The sequence below is a fragment of the Haliotis rufescens genome, unplaced genomic scaffold, assembly GCF_023055435.1.
Source record: "Haliotis rufescens isolate VD_foot unplaced genomic scaffold, xgHalRufe1.0.p SCAF_17, whole genome shotgun sequence".
In the NCBI taxonomy this organism is placed as follows: domain Eukaryota; kingdom Metazoa; phylum Mollusca; class Gastropoda; order Lepetellida; family Haliotidae; genus Haliotis; species Haliotis rufescens.
Window position 1 is genome coordinate 27425543 of NW_025963857.1, and position 23637 is coordinate 27449179.

General features: G+C 38.2%; 1 protein-coding gene across 2 annotated transcripts in view; it reads left to right on the top strand.

Moving 5' to 3' along the window:
- LOC124138570 (H(+)/Cl(-) exchange transporter 7-like) overlaps window positions 1-23637 on the top strand; it is a 168556-nt gene that overhangs the window by 88996 nt on the left and 55923 nt on the right. For both annotated transcript variants that reach the window (XM_046505292.2, XM_046505291.2), the window contains exon 2: window positions 14018-14341. In XM_046505292.2, the coding sequence (XP_046361248.1) occupies window positions 14018-14341 (324 nt within the window). The remainder of the gene's footprint in view (window positions 1-14017; window positions 14342-23637) is intronic.

The window sequence follows — 23637 nt, forward strand, 5'->3', positions numbered from 1 at the left end:
TACTGTTAAAAGTGGTGTTAAACCCAACTCACTCACTCACTTTTATTGACCAGATATTCCACCTCTGATCTCATTTATATTTGGTGTAAAATGGTGAAATCTGCATGGCAGATTACAAACCGGATGCCTTGTTCCTTACACAATTTTGATTGAACTATGCATAGACTCATTAGTCCAGACAAATCGTAACTCCGGAATTCCAGCCTAGTTCAGCAAGGGTGGAAACTGGACTTTTATGGTCAATTAACTCCCTTGCCTTGGGAAAATGTCTGAAACAGTATATAAGTAGAATTATTTTTAAAAAGGACGACTCATTGGCTGAATACCTCAAGACAATATCAATACCCTTTGCAAATGCTAGCGTATGGGTAATCCTCAAAACTATCTGAAGGCTTGTTATTCTCCATGAAGATTTTGGCCATGATAAAGTGTTAAGTTATGGTGGGAGTGGTCCGTAATTCCCTTGGAGCTTATCCCTGATCAAGATTCAATATACAGAGATATCACAACAGAAATGTTTCAAATTATCTTGGTGGCAGTGTTGATGCCGTTAAATGTCACGACTAATACAGTCTATGTTAGCTTGGTATTGGAGATGCTGTGCTGGGAGGCACAGAGCGAGCAGTCGATGCCACCTCCAGAAAGATGAGTAGCTTCATTGGAGACCAAGGGTATTCCCTTCTGTTTATTGAGTTAGACTACTCTGTTTAGTTTGGAATTGTCTGTACTTAGCAAGGGCAGGATGCCCCTTAGAAACAACATGTAGATGGAGTGTTTAATTGATTAAAGGTGGGTGATTCTCAGAATCTTGGTTTTGTGTTCGAGGGGAGGTGTAGAGGAATTCTGGAAATGGCAAATGGTTATTTCATCATACAAAGCATTTCCACTTATTGGTGTCTGATAGTGAGGTACTATACTGAAACAGCTGGCAATGGGTGAGTCGTTTGTTGTAGGAGGGTTGGAGGATGGGTGGTGGGAGATTCAGAGGATTGGTATGTTAAAATGGGACATTTTGCTCCAATTTGACCCAATGTTTTTTAGAAGGTCTATTTTCATTCTAGACTTCAGGAATATTCAAGAATAAATAATTCCCTCAAATATTTCATATATTCATATTTTTCTGTCTCCTAGTCCCTTTACCATATTATTGTGCCTTCCAACTAGCCCTTTCTACAATGGAAAAGCTCTATTTGAAGCAAGTCTAGATTTTTCTCAGGTTCAAAATCTGCCATCTTACTGGGTCTTCTTTTTTAATTCAAATGGAGTTTCTATCAAAATGATATATTTTCAGAGACTAAGGGTTAGCCAATATTCATATTTATTGGTATAATCTCAGAAATCAACTTTAAATTTAACTGCCACTAGTTTGACTATCAGCCTGTTTGAGTTACAAGGATCATCTACATGCACATCCTCCAACTTCAACACCACCGACATCGCCACTGGCGCCCTCATGTATCACCGATCCCAGTATATTACCCAGAATGCAGCAAGTTATTGGTGATTGAAGACGCTGTCTCAGACAACACAAGGACAGGATTAATGTGAGCAGGTTATCACTGGGCATTAATCACTGGAACAAAACCTGGCTTTCTGTACAGTGTGATGTACGTGTTGCTAGTTGATTACCGCAGCTGACTTGGACAGAGAGGCCCAAGTTTGATTAGGCTGGGGAACATGGATATTTGTAGCTCAAGGTTGTCAGATGGTATCAGGATGGTTTTTACAAAGTATTTATTACAGTCGGAGAGATTACACTCTTCACAGCAATAGGGCTCTGACCGTTGCATATTTTAAATTGTTTCTCAAAATACTGGAAAAATTCTTTTGCCTCATGATTTACGAAGAAATGAAACTGTTTGCTGGATATAATTGATGTCCTGAAAACATTTGTGCTCTAACCCATTCGCTGCCATAGCCGTGTCATCACCCCGATTCTAAGGGCACAAGTAGTCTTGTGGAAGAGCATCCCCAGCCGCGTCATACCAAAAGACATTTAAAGATGGTACTTAGTGTTACCCTGCCTGGTGCTCAGCCTTAAGGGGCTAAAAGAAGGACTGGTCGGTTCGGGAGTCAGTATACTGTTTCTGAGTGGAGTATTCATGTTAAACTGCGGTGTGGTATCTCAGTTGGCTAGCTTTGTAAAATTGGCTTTTGTCCGGACTAATACAAGCAGACACACACACACACACACACACACACACGTGCATGGACGTCACTATATAAATGCAATAATCTTGGACACGACATTAAATTCCATTTCACCACAACACATCTCTAATGACAAAATGTGCTGCGAGAGCGAATATGTTCCTTCAACTATCCCTTGCAGTTCAACATATGGCTACCCAACTCACACAGTGTACTGACTACAGGCTGACAGGCCTTGTTTTATCCCCTTACGCTGAGTGCCAGGCAGGGTAACAACAAGTACCATCTTTTAATGACTTTCGGTATTATGTGGAGGGGGATTGAACCACTGACCTTGTCCACTCTCAGGGCAGACAGTTATCCACTCGACTACGGAGGCGGTTTGTGTGCATGGGGATGCAGAACCCAGGTAGTACTCGATCAGCATCAATCTTGTGCCTTCATCATGTGCCTCTTGTCCCTTAGCATTGCTCTTGGTTGATTTCTAATTTGAATTCTATATTAGGTTGAGTGTATTTAAGACTTGACTTTTCAATTCCTTCTCTCTTTGAAACCTGTTCAATAACCAGCCAGGTCGCTTGACCAAGCCGATAGATGTTGATGGTATTTTCTGCTGGCACACTTTAAATGATTTGATTGATAGCTGTAATTCTCCATAACATATTTGGTTTTTAATGAAGTTTACAGGTATCAAATCCATGTTTGAAACTTTTGAAATATTTGAAAATTTTGATCATTAAACTGTATTTTATAAATTTGTAACTCTATTTATACATACCTTTACCAAAACATAGTTTTCAAGATCAATAATCTCAATTTGCCGATATTTTATAAAAATGTTTAAAAAAAATATGCATCCATAAATATTGATTTCATAGAAAGCAGATGGCGTCAGTGATAGTACACTTTTAGAAACTACTTTCCTAAAGAGGACTTCAAAATAACAAGCCTCGCAACGTGGTTCAATGTGATAGACATTAACCTGATAATGGCTAATCACTATTTCAAAGGGAGGTAACCAATTAAGCGAGGCAGTTTCCCTTGTGTCGAGCGTACGTGAGCAAATAATCACCAATATTCCCAGAGGTGTACTTGCGTGTACAGATCGATCGGCACAGTGTTTCCATCTTTCTCCTTGAATAACAGACCCTGGTTTTGCTGATGTCTTGATAAATACTAGTCTCTGTAAAATCGTTCAGTGTCTTAGATTGTGTGGATGGTAATTTTGTTCTTTAAATGTTCCATCATGGTGACACCTGTCAGGAATTACCATAATTGAATACAGACTTCAGCCTTCTTTGCTGTAGAAGAGCTTCTGGTTAAGCTCTGTTCTTAAAGTGATGCTTCCGACACCTTCAGAAACAACTGATGGAGTGTTTCTTATAATTTCATTGTCCGTATTTCAGCAGTCACGCCAACAGTTTCAACACTTGTTGTCTCTTGTCCTTTACGACTAATATACAAGTATTTTCACGCCCAAGGGTTGATTATTAATAATATAATGATAATAAACCCTTTTATTACCCAGGTCAATGGATCAGTTTGCACTCAATTTTCATTCTCAGCTCCTTGGGGATTATACAACCCAAGATCCCTCTGAGGTTTTGGAAGGTTATTGTATTGACTTGTACCGCTTGAACACACCAACAAAACAGAAATCGAAATATATTCCTCTGATTCCATCTGAAATGTGATGAAGGTCCAAGTTTCACAAGAATCAAATACCAGATCCATTAAAACAATTGCCTGGTGTGATCATATTTCACGAATATGTCACAGATTTGTCATGATCACATTTCATCGTCAAGTCCCTCCATCAATCTCTGTCAGAACAACAAAGAAAAACCCCTAATTCTGTCTTAATGATGTCACTGGGACATCAAGAAACCCTTTGTGAATGTGTCCATACTGTCAGATGCCACATTTCCTTATGGATAATAACAAAATCAGGATGTTTTGATTGATGCCTCTTTTCCTTCCTGTCACTGCTTATTACAGAATGGATGATCTCTGTCATGTCTTTCCTTATACATCTTTGTGAAAATGTTCGACAAACAATATGTATCTTTGACTGTGGATAAATCAAAATTGATTGCCGAAATTTTATAACAGACAGCGTCGGTAATAGAAATTTTAAAAATATTTGATTAATGATGTTAAATGTGTTTCAGACAAAGGAAATTAGAGAAAATTCAGTCCTTCAACTTAACAACGAACCCTTGTAATAATGTCTTTTGGCGTTGGCCTTTAATAGTAGTTTTCATTGGTATGGAAATAAAATTGATCCTAACCTTTATTCATAAATAGTTATTAGGGAAACATTCTCCTGTTGTACTTACAAGATTGCCTCCACGTTCCTGCAATCATGCACCTGCCAGGTTTTATTCCTGATTTGTAGCGTCTATGCTTTCATTGTGTATGGTGAAGTGACTTTTAATCTTAACTCGCCAACTTGTATCGACCTGTATTTCCTGCTTGTCCGCATGTTCCAGTGTGCAGCACTATATATAGATACTCATCAGGAAAATAGTATGTGCATGATAGATTTTTTATATGACTTATGAGCAAGTCTATCTGCCCATTTTAGCTGAATTTTTTCAAGTGAATTCATTTGTTACATATGTCATGCATCATATTCATGGACTTGAACATTGAAGGTCAAGGTCATGTAGAAGTCAAGTTAAGGCGCCGGTTGTCTGTAAAAGTAGTTCCTTTCAGTAAATAATTCATATCGGTTCACAGAGTCCAATACTTTTTGTCTATAACTATCATAGATTATTAATGTTATTATTATTCATAACTTTATTCCAAGAACAAAACTAATGAATTCGTCGGGCATAGTTTAACAATATGTCCGTGTTCAGGCAGTGAGGCAGCAGAATCCCCTAATTCCTTTTTTATAACTGCTGAAAATTCATGATATTTATTTTATAGTGTCTTTTCTTGTACAGGCACTGGATGTTGTGATGCTTGTGACTATTCAAAACCTCTGATAAGAGTACCGGTTGGAATTGATTTTGTTCTTTCCTGAAACAGAACTTGTTGTTTTTGTATTTTGGCTTATAGATTTCCATGTAAAATATACTTCTTGAAACTGAGATTTCGCAATATCCATTTCGAGTTTGCCAAGGATTGACAATATTACTTGTCAAACATCAAAATCACATTAAACATTCTGCATGCTTATGAGACTCTCCTGTTTGCAAGTGGTAATTGTTTGGAGATTACATGAACACTTGAGTTAAGTGCTTTGTATTGAATCTTCTACTGATGCATTCAGTGAACTCCTCGTTATCATGTACCTTCTTTGACTAATTGAGCTGTCGTTGCATATGAAATTGAATTTAAGGGACACTTTGTAAACCAAATATGAAAATCACGTTTTAGCAAATACATGGGGATTTGTGCTTTTGTTAGCAATTGTATTGTTATGAGTTGGAGTAGTTGTTCATTCAGTTGGTGCTACTTGGTGAGTGTGAGACGTGACTCACAAGTCAATGACACACTAGTTCAAACAGCTCATATTCTATTCACCTCAATACATTCAAGTTAGACACCAGAAGGTTCTGCATTCACAGACCGCCTCTGTGGTCTAGTGGTAGAGCGTCCGCCCGGAGAGCAGAAGGTCCAGGGTTCGATCCCCGACCGCGTCATACCAAAAGACGTTAAAATATGGTACTTGTTGTTACCCTGTCTGGCGCTCGGCATTAAGGGGCTAAAACAAGGACTAGTCGGCTTGGTGTCAGTATACTGTGTCTGAGTGGGGTATTCATGTTAAACTGCGGCATGGTATCTCAGTGAGCTAGCACTATAAATTGGCATCAGTCCGGACTAGTACATGCAGGTCGCTATATAAGTGCAATAATCTTGGATGCAACGTTAAACCCATTTCACCTCACCTCTGCATTCACAATTACATCTCATCCTACCGGGTACCCATTTGCTGCTTCATTTACTTTGGTCAGTCTTGTATTGAGAAAGTTGTCTAAAGGACAGTTATTTGAAATTGTTAATATCTCTTTGCTGATATAAATCACTGTCAATTTTATCCAATATCATTTTTAAATTTTTCTTTTTGGATCAAAGCAAGTTGTGTGTGTGTTCTTCAACGACTAAAATAACACCTACCATAGTTTCTCTATTAAGCGCCCTTCTCAAATAAGCACTTCTGTCCGACTTCTTGATTTATTTGGAAGTGATTTTTATAAGCGCCACTTAGTAAAACCGAAAATTTACGTGACAGTCAATATTTTCTGGTGTATACAACAGCATAGAGTATATAATTGCCTGGTGACTATTATCAAAAAAATGTTTAAGTTTCACCAGTGCTTTAGCTATTAAAGTTTGTTCACTGCCACTCGATCAGCGACAAATTTATCTTGTGTATAGTTTTAATAAGTACAAATTTTCTTAGCACGTGGCTGCATATTATCAAACATACACTTTGGATGATGCTGGCAATTTACAAGACATTGATCATATTTATGATTTACTTCACTACAAAGACAGAATGTCACTGAACAATCAATACAGAACTATTTTTATGTAAGTGTATGTTAACTGTAGATTTGATTTTTTAAACCTCACGCTGATCTGTTTATTTTGAATTTAGCTGTTTATGAAATATTTTTGAGACTGCCTCCATGGTCTAGTGGTAGAGCGTCTGCCCGGAGAGCACAAGGTCCGGGATTCGATCCCCAACCGTGTCATACCAAAAGCTGTTAAAAGATGGTACTTGTTGTTACCCTGTCTGGACTGAACTGGTCGGCTCTGAGTCAGTATACTGTGTCTGAGTGGGGTATTCATGTTAAACTGTGGCATGGTATCTCAGTGAGCTAGCACTATAAATTGGCATCAGTCCGGACTAGTACAAGCAGCCACACAAGCACACACATGTGCATGAACGTCGCCATATAAGTGCAATAATCTTGGACGTGACGTTAAACACCATTTCACCTCACCTTCACCTCAAATATTATTGCTCAAACACAATGTGCCAATGCAGCCAATTTGACAAAAAATCAAAGTTAAAAGAGCATTTATTTCATATCAACAAAAAATATATTAGATCCTTTTCATTTAGATATCAATAAATCAACTTGCATCTCCAGAAATAAATCATCAAAGACAATTCAGAAACAGCTGTAAACTTTTAAACAATAAATATTCCCCTGGCCCGGCTGATGGGATGACAGTCGTTAATTTCACATGCATGGGACACCAACTGGTAGTGTTATCAGCTGTTGATCAGCTGAGTGGAATGTATTTCGGTCTTTGCCTACTGCTTTCTGTTTTCATTGGCCGAGTCCCTTATGTATTATTTGGTGTTAAATAAAAGCTTGAGATAAGACTAAGGACACCCCTGGTAGAGATCGTGTTATCTGTACATTGCGTAGAGTATTGCGTGGCAATGTCGATAATTAATTGATAAATTATAGATAACGTTGTTTTCAAGCCTGCATCAGAAGTAGTCAGAGTTTTTCTATCCATGTGGCATTTGGAGTGCATGATTACTGCCTTGATTATGAAATGTTTTATCCCTTGTGTATTATTCTTTGTTTTATCATTTTATTCTTGGGGAGATTTTCCTTTTGATGGTGTTGAAAATTTAGAATTCGTTTTTTGAATGAAATTTGTAAAGAATTTTAAAAATTCATTTGATTACTAACTCCCATGGTTATTCCTGGCATTGTTTCTGTTGTACTTCAGTTGTTTGCGTGTGTATATATATATATGTATGTATCTACTACATACTCAGAAAGGGGGCACGGGTGGCCCAGTCGTCTAAGGCGCCGCAATTTGCTGTGCAGAGTTGTGTCCCTTGGGCACGTCAGTAACCTATGATTGTGGGTTCGAATCCCAGTTCGCCCCGATTATGTTTCTAGGTTTGTCAGCACCATACCCATGCTCGTGGGTTTCATCGAAGTGGTAAACGTCTGAGACCTGCATCACTTTGGGCTTTCGTCCCACATTAAGCTGACACGCTGCGATATAACTGGAATAATATTAAAAGCGGCATTAAACCCTACTCACTCACTCACTCACTCACTCACGAGTCTCATTCACTCGTTCAGGAAATCCATTCATCATCTCACTTTCCAGCTCAGATTCTCACTCACTCATTCAAGTTCTCATTCATTCAAAGACTCACTCACTTTCTCCTTCAGGGTCTTACTTCCTTTTTAAGAAATTTACTCACTCCTTCATGAACTTACTCATTCATGAACTTACTCATTCATGAACTTACTCATTCAGGAACTTACTCATTCAGGAACTTACTCATTCTTGAACTTACTCATTCAGGAACTTACTCATTCAGGAACTTACTCATTCTTGAACTTACTCATTCAGGAACTTACTCACTCAGGAACTTACTCATTCAGGAACTTACTCATTCTTGAACTTACTCACTCAGGAACTTACTCATTCTTGAACTTACTCATTCAGGAACTTACTCATTCTTGAACTTACTCATTCAGGAACTTACTCACTCAGGAACTTACTCATTCAGGAACTTACTCATTCTTGAACTTACTCACTCAGGAACTTACTCATTCATGAACTTACTCATTCTTGAACTTACTCACTCAGGAACTTACTCATTCAGGAACTTACTCATTCTTGAACTTACTCACTCAGGAACTTACTCATTCATGAACTTACTCATTCAGGAACTTACTCATTCATGAACTTACTCATTCAGGAACTTACTCATTCTTGAACTTACTCACTCAGGAACTTACTCATTCATGAACTTACTCATTCTTGAACTTACTCATTCTTGAACTTACTCACTCAGGAACTTACTCATTCATGAACTTACTCATTCTTGAACTTACTCACTCAGGAACTTACTCATTCAGGAACTTACTCATTCTTGAACTTACTCACTCAGGAACTTACTCATTCAGGAACTTACTCATTCAGGAACTTACTCATTCTTGAACTTACTCATTCAGGAACTTACTCATTCAGGAACTTACTCATTCTTGAACTTACTCATTCAGGAACTTACTCACTCAGGAACTTACTCATTCAGGAACTTACTCATTCAGGAACTTACTCATTCTTGAACTTACTCATTCAGGAACTTACTCATTCAGGAACTTACTCATTCTTGAACTTACTCATTCAGGAACTTACTCATTCAGGAACTTACTCATTCTTGAACTTACTCATTCAGGAACTTACTCATTCTTGAACTTACTCATTCAGGAACTTACTCATTCAGGAACTTACTCATTCTTGAACTTACTCATTCAGGAACTTACTCATTCAGGAACTTACTCATTCAGGAACTTACTCATTCAGGAACTTACTCATTCTTGAACTTACTCATTCAGGAACTTACTCATTCATGAACTTACTCATTCTTGAACTTACTCATTCAGGAACTTACTCATTCAGGAACTTACTCATTCTTGAACTTACTCATTCAGGAACTTACTCATTCAGGAACTTACTCATTCTTGAACTTACTCACTCAGGAACTTACTCATTCAGGAACTTACTCATTCAGGAACTTACTCATTCATGAACTTACTCATTCAGGAACTTACTCATTCAGGAACTTACTCATTCTTGAACTTACTCATTCAGGAACTTACTCATTCAGGAACTTACTCATTCTTGAACTTACTCACTCAGGAACTTACTCATTCAGGAACTTACTCATTCAGGAACTTACTCATTCAGGAACTTACTCATTCAGGAACTTACTCATTCTTGAACTTACTCATTCAGGAACTTACTCATTCAGGAACTTACTCATTCAGGAACTTACTCATTCAGGAACTTACTCACTCCGGAACTTACTCATTCAGGAACTTACTCATTCTTGAACTTACTCACATGTTGCTGTTGTGTAATTAGGAACTTACTCACTCAGGAACTTACTCACATGTTGCTGTTGTGTAATTAGGAACTTACTCACTCAGGAACTTACTCACACGTTGCTGTTGTGTAATTAGGAACTTACTCACTCAGGAACTTACTCACACGTTGCTGTTGTGTAATTAGGAACTTACTCACTCAGGAACTTACTCACATGTTGCTGTTGTGTAATTAGGAACTTACTCACTCAGGAACTTACTCACACGTTGCTGTTGTGTAATTAGGAACTTACTCACTCAGGAACTTACTCACACGTTGCTGTTGTGTAATTAGGAACTTACTCACTCAGGAACTTACTCACACGTTGCTGTTGTGTAATTAGGAACTTACTCACTCAGGAACTTACTCACATGTTGCTGTTGTGTAATTAGGAACTTACTCACTCAGGAACTTACTCACACGTTGCTGTTGTGTAATTAGGAACTTACTCACTCAGGAACTTACTCACACGTTGCTGTTGTGTAATTAGGAACTTACTCACTCAGGAACTTACTCACACGTTGCTGTTGTGTAATTAGGAACTTACTCACTCAGGAACTTACTCACATGTTGCTGTTGTGTAATTAGGAACTTACTCACTCAGGAACTTACTCACACGTTGCTGTTGTGTAATTAGGAACTTACTCACTCAGGAACTTACTCACACGTTGCTGTTGTGTAATTAGGAACTTACTCACTCAGGAACTTACTCACACGTTGCTGTTGTGTAATTAGGAACTTACTCACTCAGGAACTTACTCACACGTTGCTGTTGTGTAATTAGGAACTTACTCACTCAGGAACTTACTCACACGTTGCTGTTGTGTAATTAGGAACTTACTCACTCAGGAACTTACTCACTCAGGAACTTACTCACACGTTGCTGTTGTGTAATTAGGAACTTACTCGCTCATTCAGGAACTTACTCACTCAGGAACTTACTCACACGTTGCTGTTGTGTAATTAGGAACTTACTCGCTCATTCAGGAACTTATTCAGGAACTTATTCAGGAACTTACTCACTCAGGGACATACTGCAATGGGGACAAGTTTTCTCAGCAACTACTGAAGTTACATGAATGAAGGTTCCATGCTTATCTAAGAGATACACATGGTGCCAAAAATTATCATTTTCTATAGTGCCATCCCTTGCTTCATCTTTTTAGATTTGGTGCATACAGTTACAGCCCTTGATCCATGTTAGTTTGAAAATAAGATTTTCTCCAGACATAAAGCCATCCTATCTCTTCTTAAAGATATGTAGGACTCTTCTTTTCATAGTTAACAATTAATTCACGACTATATAAACAAACAAAATTCTCACGGCGGGGGATGGTGATAATGCTGTTTTCTTGTTGATTTTTCAAGTATTGTTTATGTATTGTCAACTTTTCAATAAGACCCGGTTACTAAGAGTATGCTTCCAGATCATAATGCACTCAACAGCATTGTTTAAAGGTTTCCAAGTTCTGAATGTGGTTCATGAAATACTGCAAATCTTGAAATTAACGCGAGCGTGAATTAAATGCGAAAAATGCGAGGGGTCTTGGCTCGCATTATTAAACATCGCATTTATATCAACAAAAAGACATTTTGGATAGCAGAAATACCAACTTAGACATGCGCTGGAAACAAACAACTATGTATTCCACATTACTGTTTATTGAGCAGCACTTGTAACAAGTATATAAACAATGCCATTCAGACACTAATAACATCCTGTGTATTGTCACTACTCGGGTCAAGACGAGTTCTACTCACTTACGTCATCACTGATCACACCTGCAAGTCCAGACAGACACCACCTACGCAACACGGTGTGTTTGTTCTTTGCGACTGAGTCAAAGGCCGACACGAGCCAGCGCGCATGCATGTCCTGACAGAGGATATTTTATTTAGATAACATATCCACTAATGCTTGAGAGGAGGGGGGTGTCGCATTCATATTGAGTCGCATTTTTGGCCAGGGGCCAGCATTCTTATTCTTTTGCAGACGCATTAATTTCATGATTTACAGTACCAAAGTAGATAAAACTCAATTTTATCACCACCATACTTACCTTTAGATCAATCAAGTGACTGCTGATCACTGCAATCAACATTCAAATATATCTTTGGATGATAAAGTCTTAAATTAAATTCAGAACACCGGGCCAATATGTAGCACTAAACTATACTAAAATTCTTGCAAAAATTTGATTAAAGGGAAAAACTAAAGCTTTCTGCTAAAAGTTAGTGAAATCGAATCAACATTTTTCTAACTTCTGTTTAAAAATTTCCCAAAATTGGCAGTCAAACATAATAGGTTTCTTCGAGATTGACTTCCATCTTAGGTGGGGTTCTGAATGATTATTATCGACCAGTTGAGCCCCAGATGTGATATTCTCCAGTTAAGATAAGGAATGGATTTCTTTGCAATTGAAAGCTTACACATCACTAGACTCTCTAGTTCCACCAATACAAATGTTGTTGTTATCAAACACATGCAGATTAAAGTCAACTCGCTCCATTCATGTTACTTAGATCAGTGCTGAACAGCTGATACCAGCGAAATGCAATGCATTAATGTGTGTCAGTGATGTAATGAAGTGGAGTCCGTTCTCAAGTAACCTGAAGACATGCATTATAAATGAGTGGGGCAGAGTGAGTGAGTTGGGTTTAACGCTGCTTTTAACAGTATTCCAGTTATATCGCGGCGTGTCAGCTTAATGTCGGAGGAAAGCCCGAAGTGATGCAGGTCTCAGATGTTTACCACTTCGGTGAAACCCACGAGCACGGGTATGGTGCTCACAAACCTAGAAACATAACTGGGGCAAACCGGGATTCGAACCCACGATCATAGGTTTCTGGCGTGCCCAAGGGACGCAACTCTGCACAGTGAATCGTGGTGCCTTAGACGACTGGGCCACCCGTGCCCCAGAGTGGGGCAGAAGGTGAATACAGTAGCTCAGTAGGCTTAAGTGTTAGCTTAAAGGGAGTTAAGTCTGGGTTTTGAACCTGAAAGGACAAGGTGGGATAAGGCAACCTTTTGGCTCACAGGATCTGCATAATTTAAGAATTGAGCAAAATGTTTAGAAATTGTTTTGAAAGTTGGCAGATATGTTGACATGAATGAGAACAAAAATGGTTGATGGTGAATGGTTGACTGTGAATGTTTGATGGTGAACGGTTGACTAAATGCATGGTTGATGGTGAATGTATGATGATGAAATGTTGACTGAATGCATGGTCAATGGTGAATGGCTGACTGAATGTTTGATGGTGGATGGTTAACTGAATGCATGGTTGATGGTGAATGGTTGGCTGTGAATGCATGGTTGAGGGTGAATGGTTGACTGTAAAGGCATGGTGAATGGTTGACTGAAGGCATGGTTGATGGTGAATGGTTAACTGAATGTTTGACTGTGAATGCATGGTTTATGGTAAGTGTTTGACTGTTTTATTCAGAATGGTATAACACAGAAGTAGTAATTGCTTTCACTGTACTTTCCTGTACTTTTTACCAGTACCTTATCCTTTTATCACCCCACCAAAAACACCATCCCATGTGTGGTTTCATGTATTGTTTCTGTGTGTGTGATTGTTTGTTATTCCACAATTCAACAAAATTATTCCAATCCATTTTTATTTCCTTGTAACACCTGTCAAAAATGATTCCATTTTGATATAAATTTGTTTCAATATATTGTCTGTGGCTTTTGAATTTGCTGTGCAGAGTTGCTTCCCTTAGTCAGATTCGTGGGTTTGTATCCCAGCTTTGCCTTAATTATGTTTCTAGGTTTGTCAGCACCATACCCGTCCTCGTGGATTTCACCATAATGGTAAACGTCCGAGACCTGCATCACTTTGGGCTTTCCTCCCACATTAAGCTGAAATTGCTTGATGTGACTGGAATGCTATTCAAAGTTGCATTGAGCCCAAAATATTTACTTTTACACAAATTATGATTGACTGTTTGATTTGATTCTACGAAACTGTTCCATTGTGTTTTCAGTTCACTGTAACACCAGTCCAAAATGATCTCAGTCCGACATCACCAATCCAGAACCAGAATGATCTCCAGATCCCACATATCCGGATTCCTATCTACAACTCGAACCGGAATGAGTATCAAAGGTCACCAAGGTTATCCAGGGCTCCACGTTCCCCACGAATTCCTCGATCTCCGAAACTGCCCAAACTTAGCCCTGTTAATGCAAGTAACAAAAACGGACCTCAGACTCCCCTTACCCAGTTCGACTTTGCCGACAGCGAAACAGAACCAACGGACACCTTGACTCAAAACAGTATTACAGCGCTCCTGTCTTCCAAGTTCAAAGTAAGTACCAAGTAAATTAGAAAATGAAAGAGAGCGTGTGCTGCATTCTGATTGGTTGAAAAACTTCATCAAATAGGATTGAATCCCAGAAATCTTTTATGTAGTGTATAGATACTTTTTTTATGAGTATATTGTTATTCTCAATTCCAAATTTGAAAAACATGTACAAAATGTATTCCATATTAATTACATATATTAGGTTTGATCATATTTATCAAAACAACATCCATTTTGTCGCACAACTGTTTAAGACTTCTTTCTGCCCCTTGAATGACACCTTATGAAAGGGCAAGAAGTGGTCCTGGGCCCCGTTGCGCAAAGTTATCTTAGTGCTATGACTGTTGTAAGCCTATGTTAAAGTTTGGGAGTTATGATCACCCGAGCGCTGAGGCTGCTTTGTGCAACGGGGCCCTCAAACATTGTGTTTGTTAATAGTGAAGTTGTTAGGATGATACTCTTTGTCCTGATTTTTTATAATTAAGAGAATCTCGCTTAACTGTCTATTGATATGAAATACATCAGCACTTGTCGATTAAAAAGTTTTAAGTGAGTGAGTAAGTATGGTTTTACGCTGCTTTTAGCAATATTCCAGCATTACCACGGCAAGGGACACCAGAAATGGGCTTCACAAATTGTATCCATGTCGGGAATCGAACCCAGGTCTTCGGCGTGATAAGCGAACGCTTTAACCACTAGGCTACCCGACCGCCCAAAAAGTTTTAAGACTCCACAGTATGCCTTTTAGTTTTAGACTTGTGTCAACTCTTTTTGAAATTTTTATACCAAAAACTCTCTGAGATTCTCTGTTATACTATTTCCAGCATGTTTTGCTTAAGAAATGAATTACATATTTTATATGCCCTTGGGAACTAGCTACCAGAATATTTGTCATTCTGTTTTAGTCAATTTTAGTCCTGACAGAGACTTTATGCCACCTTTGGGAATATCAGAGCCTTTAAACTGCAAAGTAAATTTTCACGATGACAATTTCAAATGTTGTTAATTACAGCACCTGGTAAAGTATGGAATATAATTTAATCAGCTGATGTACATGTCAAGCAAGTCAAACAACATGTCCAGAAAACATTAAGATTTAATTTCAAAACAAAAAATTCTTTAGTTTACAGATTTTTACCAAAGACATAATAGTTTTAACATTTAGGAGATAGACATGCTGTGTTTTCCATGTTGAGCTAGGTTAGCCTACTTGTAGATTTTACCACACTAAATTGAATTTGGAACTAAACGATAAAACATTTTTAAGTCCCTTTTAATTCTGTACTGGCAAATTCAAAGTCTTTTAAAAGCATTTGCAACCTTGGGTACTGTGGGACTTAATGCAAGGATTGAAAGGGGCAAATCTGGGATTTGAATCCATGATCAGCTGATCCTTGCATGGCTAAGGGACATAACTCTGATAGAAAATTGAACACCGCTCAGACATGTTGTAAATGAATACAGTACATGAACATACTGTTTCCACAAAAAACTGTTGAAAGAGCATCAGCTGCACAAAGACTGACATACCTCCGATGTTGTTCACCTACAGATTCCACACATGCCAAACTTTAACATGGAATACAACAAGATACTTATGTAAGGTTAGCTATGTCATTCTTGTCATTTCCTGCTTGTATTGATCGTTTGCTCTGACCAAATCACCTGACACAGCTAAAAATAAATAAATTTTCACATGTCACATTTTATTATGTCAAGCATTAGTAAATTAACAAACAAAAAATAAAATATTTATGATCAGATTGAAATATATAGAGAATATTCGCTGAGTGAATTTTGACATGAAATATATCAACACGATTCAAAAAAAGTTTAAAACAGGCTTGCTGAGATGATTTGGTTAACTTTATATCAATAAGTGGTGATAGGTTTGTTATCAAGACACAAGGTTGAGATTCTATTGTTAAGACTTTCGCAATTTGTAATCAGAAATAACCAGTGTATTGAGTGTCAAGTCAAGTACAGCTAACCAGCTTCAGTGACAGAGAGGTTAATAATGTCATTTGATTTCGTTGTCATGGTGACCAATGATGCAAGAGTGATGGGAAAAATTTTGGTAATGGTTTTTCAAATGGGGGCGTCTGCTGACACATGAAACCATAAGCCAGCATGACAAGACTTGAAGACTCGTTTCTTGGACACCCCTCGCCTACACTGAACTGAGTTTGATATTATAATGCTAGATATTTCTAACTTGGGTATGTTTTTGATGATGCTATTGTGAACATGATTTTGGTATCTGCAGCTTATCTTTTCTGATAATTGATCTCAGATGTACCTGTACACTGTAATACCTGGTTGCACTTGGAGTAAGTGAGTGAGTATGGTTTTACGCCGCTTTTAGCAATATTACAGCAATATCAAGGCGGGGGACACCAGAAATGGGCTTCACACATTGTACCCATGTCGGGAATCGAACCTCCTCGGCGTGACGAGCGAACGCTTTAACCTCTAGGCTACCCGACCGCACCCTGCACTTGGATAGAACAGTCTATGGTTGTTTCATCAGCATCAAATGTTGTATTCATATGCTATCCTTATACCAGCAACATCATTTTTCAATGTAGAATTTCGATAATTTGAAAAGTTAAAGTGAATAATGATATATAGCCAATCTCATTAAAATCAGATCTTAGTTCTCGCTACTGCTAAACAAAGATGATAGGACATCCCATTATGGGTCACATCAGAACGACCTTTCGCGAACTTTGACCGACCAAAGGAATAACTGACAAGAAGTTGACATTAGCCAATCAGAAGGCAGCTTTCTCATGCTTTACGACTCTAGTTTCAAACTGGCGACTACGCTTCGAAACATATCTTGACAATTGTTGATTAAAAATTTGAAAACTGAACAAAAGAACATTCTTGACTGGCTAATAGATGGCCTGGATTGTATGGATTCAGTCATAAAGTCTGTAACTGTCGTTCGGAATACCCTGTGTTAAATGTTGGAGGTTGCATGATTAGAAAACACATTCCGACTGTCACATTCATGATCTGGTAAGCAATGCTGTGACTCGTCGGATGAAAGGTCGGTCTGACGTGACACACAATAGAATGTCCTCAGATATTTGTTAAGCGGTAGCGAGAACTAAGATCTGATTTTAAAGTGATTGATAAGTTGGTACACACTTCATCATCAGATAATGTTGTTATTACAACTCATGTACTTCAAATACACTTGTTATAAATATTGTTTCTAACAGGGATTTATTTTGTAATCATCTATATATCTCACCGAAGGGATATCTCCTGTGGAGTGAGTTGAGTATAGTTGTACTCCACATTTAGTGATATTTCAGTAATGTGATGGCAGGGGACACCAGAAATGGGTTTCAGATATTGTACCCATGTGGGGAATTGAACCTAGGCCTTCAGCTTGATGAGCGAACGCTTTAACCTCTGGGCTACCCCACCGCCCATCTCCAATGGAATTTTAGATGATAAGAACTGATGAACCAGATTGATATACGCGAACACACTTGACCACCAACCTAATGTAGATATTTGTCGGCATGATGCCAAGGTTATCTCAGCACAGACCTGATCCTTTAATTTCTTAAACAACAACCAATCACATTAAAACGAGATTTTTTACTGAATTTTGACCATCCAATTTAAGTGAGCCAATCAGATGTCAGCTTTCTAACACAATTCAGCTTCATTTCTTTACTATTAATTCAATTTGTTTTTATCTGCCAAAGAAAATCACTCCAGAAAACAAATATGTGCACAGAGACAATGAGAGAGCCACAACATTATAATATTATGCTTCTTGCATACAAATTTCCTCAATTATATATGTTTTGGAGATACAGAAATAAGAATGTCTGAATGCTTCACGCACTCGTACAGAGTAATTAGAAGACTTTACGCTGATTAGAAAGTATGGGGGTGTGGTCAGATCTTCACGCAGAGAGTAGGGCTGGAACGAGTCCAAATTAACTACCCGGGTACCCACCCACCTATTACCCGACCCTACGCGGGTACCCGCTGTAGGTCTCAAGAGATGGGTACAAAATGTCCGATTGGGAATATTTTGACTATAGCCCTGGACGAAATGTATTTAGATACACGAATAGAACGATCTGGTCATGCATACACTGGGTTTGACTGAAGTTTTATCTTTATTCGAACATATATAAACGTCTGGGTGCATAGTCCAAAAGAAATGCCAACATTAGTCACTTGTGGTGTGACGATATAGTTCAAGATCATTTTTGTCATTAAACAATTTATCACATGACTAACCACAGGTCTGGGTAGTTCTGTGGGTTCCTGGATCCTTCTCAGTACCCACCTGACCCGAGTACCCGAGTTACCCGTTCAGGCCCTAGTAGAGAGGTATTGTGTTGGAGATTAAAACAACACCAAAGATTCAATCTTTGAACAGTTCTGATTTACAAAAGAGTTCTTTTGACAGTATACATCTTCCCGAGGCAAGAGAGTTAACTGACTTTAAAAGTCCAGTTTCCACCCTTGCCGAACTAGGCTGGAATTACTGGGCTCGATCGTAGCGCCACCAGTGGGTATCACCAGTTATGTCCCTTCTAAGCCTCTCCTAAGGACCAATCAGATTCCACCTCTCGTATCACTTGCGTTTGCTTCACCCAAAATGGTGGCGCCGAGTCAGGACGATCTGATCAATAATTAAGATCTATATTGTGATAAAACGGGTCTTACATTGCAAAATGCATCAAATCACGTAAGCACCTTGATTAAAAACATGAAAAGATTTGGAAAATATCTGCTGACAACGAGTTGGCGTTACACATGCTTTGCAAATCCTGTAATCGGTCGAAATCTGCACGACAGTTTACGAACCGGTGCGCGATTTTTGATTGGACTATGCATAGACTCGTTAGTCCAGCCAAAATGTAACTCCATAATACCAGCCTAGTTCGGCAAGGGTGGAAACTGGACTTTCATAGTCGGTTAACTCTCTTGCCTCGGGAAGATGGACAGTATAAGGATAAGGGTAACCTAGATTTCTCAGTCTGTCTTGTAACATCACTGTTCTTGGCAACTGGTGGGATGGGAACATATTTTATTGACATCTGTTGGAGAAACTGGCATTCACATCCTTCCCCGACACATATACAAGAGGCTTATCTCGGGGCTGGGCTGTTATTGTAGAGTCACAGCTATCATAAATACAGGGCTACCACCTCCAGTGTTGTGTAAATCAAACGTTAATGCATCAAACACGGAGGTCGTTGCAGACAATTCTTGCTTCCCTCCTTGATAGAAGCTGCTCCCAGGGGATGCTGGGTAATATTGCTGTAAGAGACGACCAAGTTGATCGGATGAGGCTCGGGGATTTGGTTGATTGCGTGTCAGTGTATCATGACGGAATGGAAGTTTCTCACAATATCAATCACTGGATTGTCTAGTCCATACTTGGTTATTTACAAGCTGCCATCTAAACTAGATTATTGTTGAGTGAGGCTTTAAATACCAACCAAAAACTTGATGAAACTTGCTGATGCCGGATTATGCAACACTCACTCACTCACTCACTCACTCACTCACTCACTCACTCAACAACAGGCCACCCATGACCCAAAATACATTACCGTATTCAACGTAATAAGTGCCCAGGGCGCTCTCAAAATTAGAAATAGGGGGCGCTTATTAGAATATTATTTTGAGTTGAAAGATCGTAAATTTCGTGGTTTATAAAGTGTTTACATACGACAGATATATTTTTCAAGAATTTAATTGCCCATAATTAAGGGTGATATAACACACGAGTGCGTATTATACACAAATAAATAAGTCTTGTGTACATTGATCAATCGGAAGGGGTGCTGATTGGGATTGTTTACTAGCCAATATATTAGCAAATATGGCCATGGGCGCTTATTAGAGCGGGGCGCTTATTACGTCGAATACCGTATTAACAGACAAAGAAGGTGTTTTTTTAAAAACTTGAATCCAGTTTTTCCAAGGTCTAGTTTGCCTTTAAGTCAGTATTGATCTTATTGTTAAAGGAATCTTTACACCGCAAGTAAAAACATTTACAATGCTAAAAAAATATTTCATTTTTCTTCAGTACAAGTTTCAGTGGCAAACATGGTCAATGAAAACTGTCACCCATATGTCTTAATCCTTGAAGATTGATTTTCAATTTCAATTAACTCTGAGAGACATTTGAAATCAGTATGCTCTGTATCTGACATTGAGAAAGTTGCTATGCCAAATTTGCCATATTCAGCACCCTGCTCCACTAAGAAACCCCTGGCCAACTTCTAGAACAATCTGTAAGTACCATATTCACCGTAATAAGCGCCCAGGGTGCTCTCAAAATGAGAAATAAGAGGCTCTTATTAGAATATAATTTTGGTGAGATTAAAAAACAGAGTTGAAAGATTGTAAATTTTGTGGTTTATGCTGACAGCCTGAAATGATATAAAAGAAGAACCTGTGCGTATTATAGATGATATTAATATTAATTAAGGGTGCTTATCATACACGAATAAACAAGTCTTGTGTACATTGATCAATCGGAAGGGATGCTAATTGGGATTGTTCACTAGCCAATATATTAGTAAATATGGCCATGGGCGCTTATTAGAGCGGGGCGCTTATTACGTTGAATACGGTAATCCTTTTGAGCACCCCCAACTAAGACTGAAAGTTTCCTTGACAGTCCATAATTCCTTGTGTATATTACAAATTTGGGTTTTTTTTAAAATGCATGTTGAAGGCTTATGTAAATGCCAAGTTGCTATTCTCAAAAATTATTAGTTTCATTGAAGTTTGAAGTAATTTTGTTCACTCAATTTCTGACAGCAAATTTAACTTGCTGTTTATGGTTTTAACAAGTGCCCCCATTTGTTAATTTTCCAAGTGCCTTAGGGGCTTATTAAATGCGGTATTTATAAAGAAACCTCAAATTGTTAATTACAACTACTGGACAAAATTACCCTGAAACCATTCCTTCATTTAATATTCAGGATATTTTGGGTCCAAACTAACACTATGTTTTCTAGACCAGCTACAAGTCAGGGTTGATATCAGTGGAAAGAATACAAATCACTGTATTCATTTGATGTTAGGAATCCAGATTATGATTTGAAAATTCCTGATATTTTAATGGCTACTTAATTATTTGTAGCAAGATTTTCTTTTAAAATGTATAATAAAGTATGAAATAATAATAAAGTTAAAACAAAGCTACTGTCATGTACAGGATACAAATATGTGTTTTGTTTACTGATCATAACAATTAGCTATCTGTTTGAGCATTGGCAGTTTTGTGTTCAATAAATGCAGCTGTTTGCGCTCATTTTAGCCCACTGGAAAGTCTGATAGAGCCATAATTCACTGTACGTAGTAGCATCCTTTGGGCACTCCAGTGACCTGTGATTGTGGGTTCAATTATGTGTGTCGGCGCCTAACCCGTTCTCATGATTTTCATCAAAGTGGTAAAAGTCTGAGACCTGCATCACTTCAGACTTTCCTCCCACATTAAGCTGACACATCGTGATTGACTTGAATACTGTTCAAAGCAGCTTTAAACTCAACTCAGTCCCTTCAAGATGTATAAAAATATGTGCAACCTAAAAGCTGACACCATGATATAACTGGAATACTGTTAAAAATGGTAAAAAACCTGTTAATCCCATGTCACTCACACACTCACACACTCACTCACGCTAGAGTTCTGACATGAAGTGTACAAGTATGATGTAAAAGAGGTCAACTTTAAGAGAAAATTTAGCCATGACATCATTTTACCGTATTTTTGTATCTTTACCTACTACTAAGAAATCAGCTTGGGTCTAAACCTTCCGTATGTTCAATGTACTAAAGGGGCGACCGGGTAGCCTAGTGGTTAAAGCATTCGATCATCATGCTGAAGACCTGGGTTTGATTCCCGACATGGGTGCGATGTGTGAAGCCCATTTCTGATTTCCCCCGCGGTGATATTGCTGGAATATTGCTAAAAGCGGCGTAAAACCATACTCACCACACTCCCTTGATTCCCAACATGGGTGCGATGTGTGAAGCCCATTTCTGATTTCCCCCGCCGTGATATTGCTGGAACATTGCTAAAAGCGGCATAAAACCATACTCACTCACTCACTCACTCACTCAAATATACCAAAAAGCATCTCCTTGAATACCTCTAAGATCATCCTTTTTGACACATTTAATGTTACATTTAGTGTGGTGGGAAGTGCCCAAAATATATTGTTAAAATGAACAAAATTTTGTTCTCATTCATAACATCACTGAAAACTTACTTAATTTCTTCAAGTTAACGCAATTCTTAAATTATGGGCCAAACAGACCCGTAACCTAAACCTTGTCCTAGGGTAAGTTTCCTGAAGCAAACATTGAAGTTAGGAAAACCTGGTACAGTCATGATTGACAAGAGGTGTAATTGCCATTGAGAACTTGGCACTGAGACAGTTTCTGTCAGACACAACCCACTGTTGTCAAGGGAGGGCAATGACACAGCACACAAGTTACTGCTAACGCCATCATAAGATCATATTCTTTGCGAGAGTTATGTCAGAATGGAAAAATTCCAAAAGTACCGCTGTGATCGATTGATGAAGGACAGATATGTGTTTCGCAGGTTATCGGGGGTATCCAAATCTTCCAGGAGGAAGTGTCTGGTCAGTCTTTAAGATTATAACCTTCTTACTTACTTCATTCCAACATCCTCCAACCCTACTTTGCGTTTGTATGGAAAACGGGAACATATTATTTCAAATGAATTGTGCATCCACAAATTTGTTTCATTTGTACTTTGCAGTTTTGATGGAAGTGTTCTTAGATATTCTTATTCAACACATTTTTTCATTGGATACTTTTTTTCGGACATGTGTTTTTCAATACATTTCTTTCTGATTGTATATTTTTCATGTTTCAAAACAATGCAAAAGTCATAGTATATATATATGTTTCAAGATACACTGAACTGATTACTTAAGATACATATATGTCAATAACATCATAGAATATGTCTTTGTACACCTGTCAATGGTTGAGTTGTATATTTATTAACGAAAAATATTAACTTAGCCATTAAGGACCATCTCCGTGGTCAAATGGAAAGTGTGTCAGCCCAATGAGCGAAAGTCGGTGGTTCAATCCTGGCCATGTCAAACCGAAAGACAAGGTGGTACTTGTTGTTGTTAGCCTGCTGGCACATGGAATTAACATACAGATAGGTTATTACTTCATAGATTGATTTACCACATGATAATAAACAGACTTAAATAAACAAAATTACTTAATAAAAGGAATACCGTATTCGA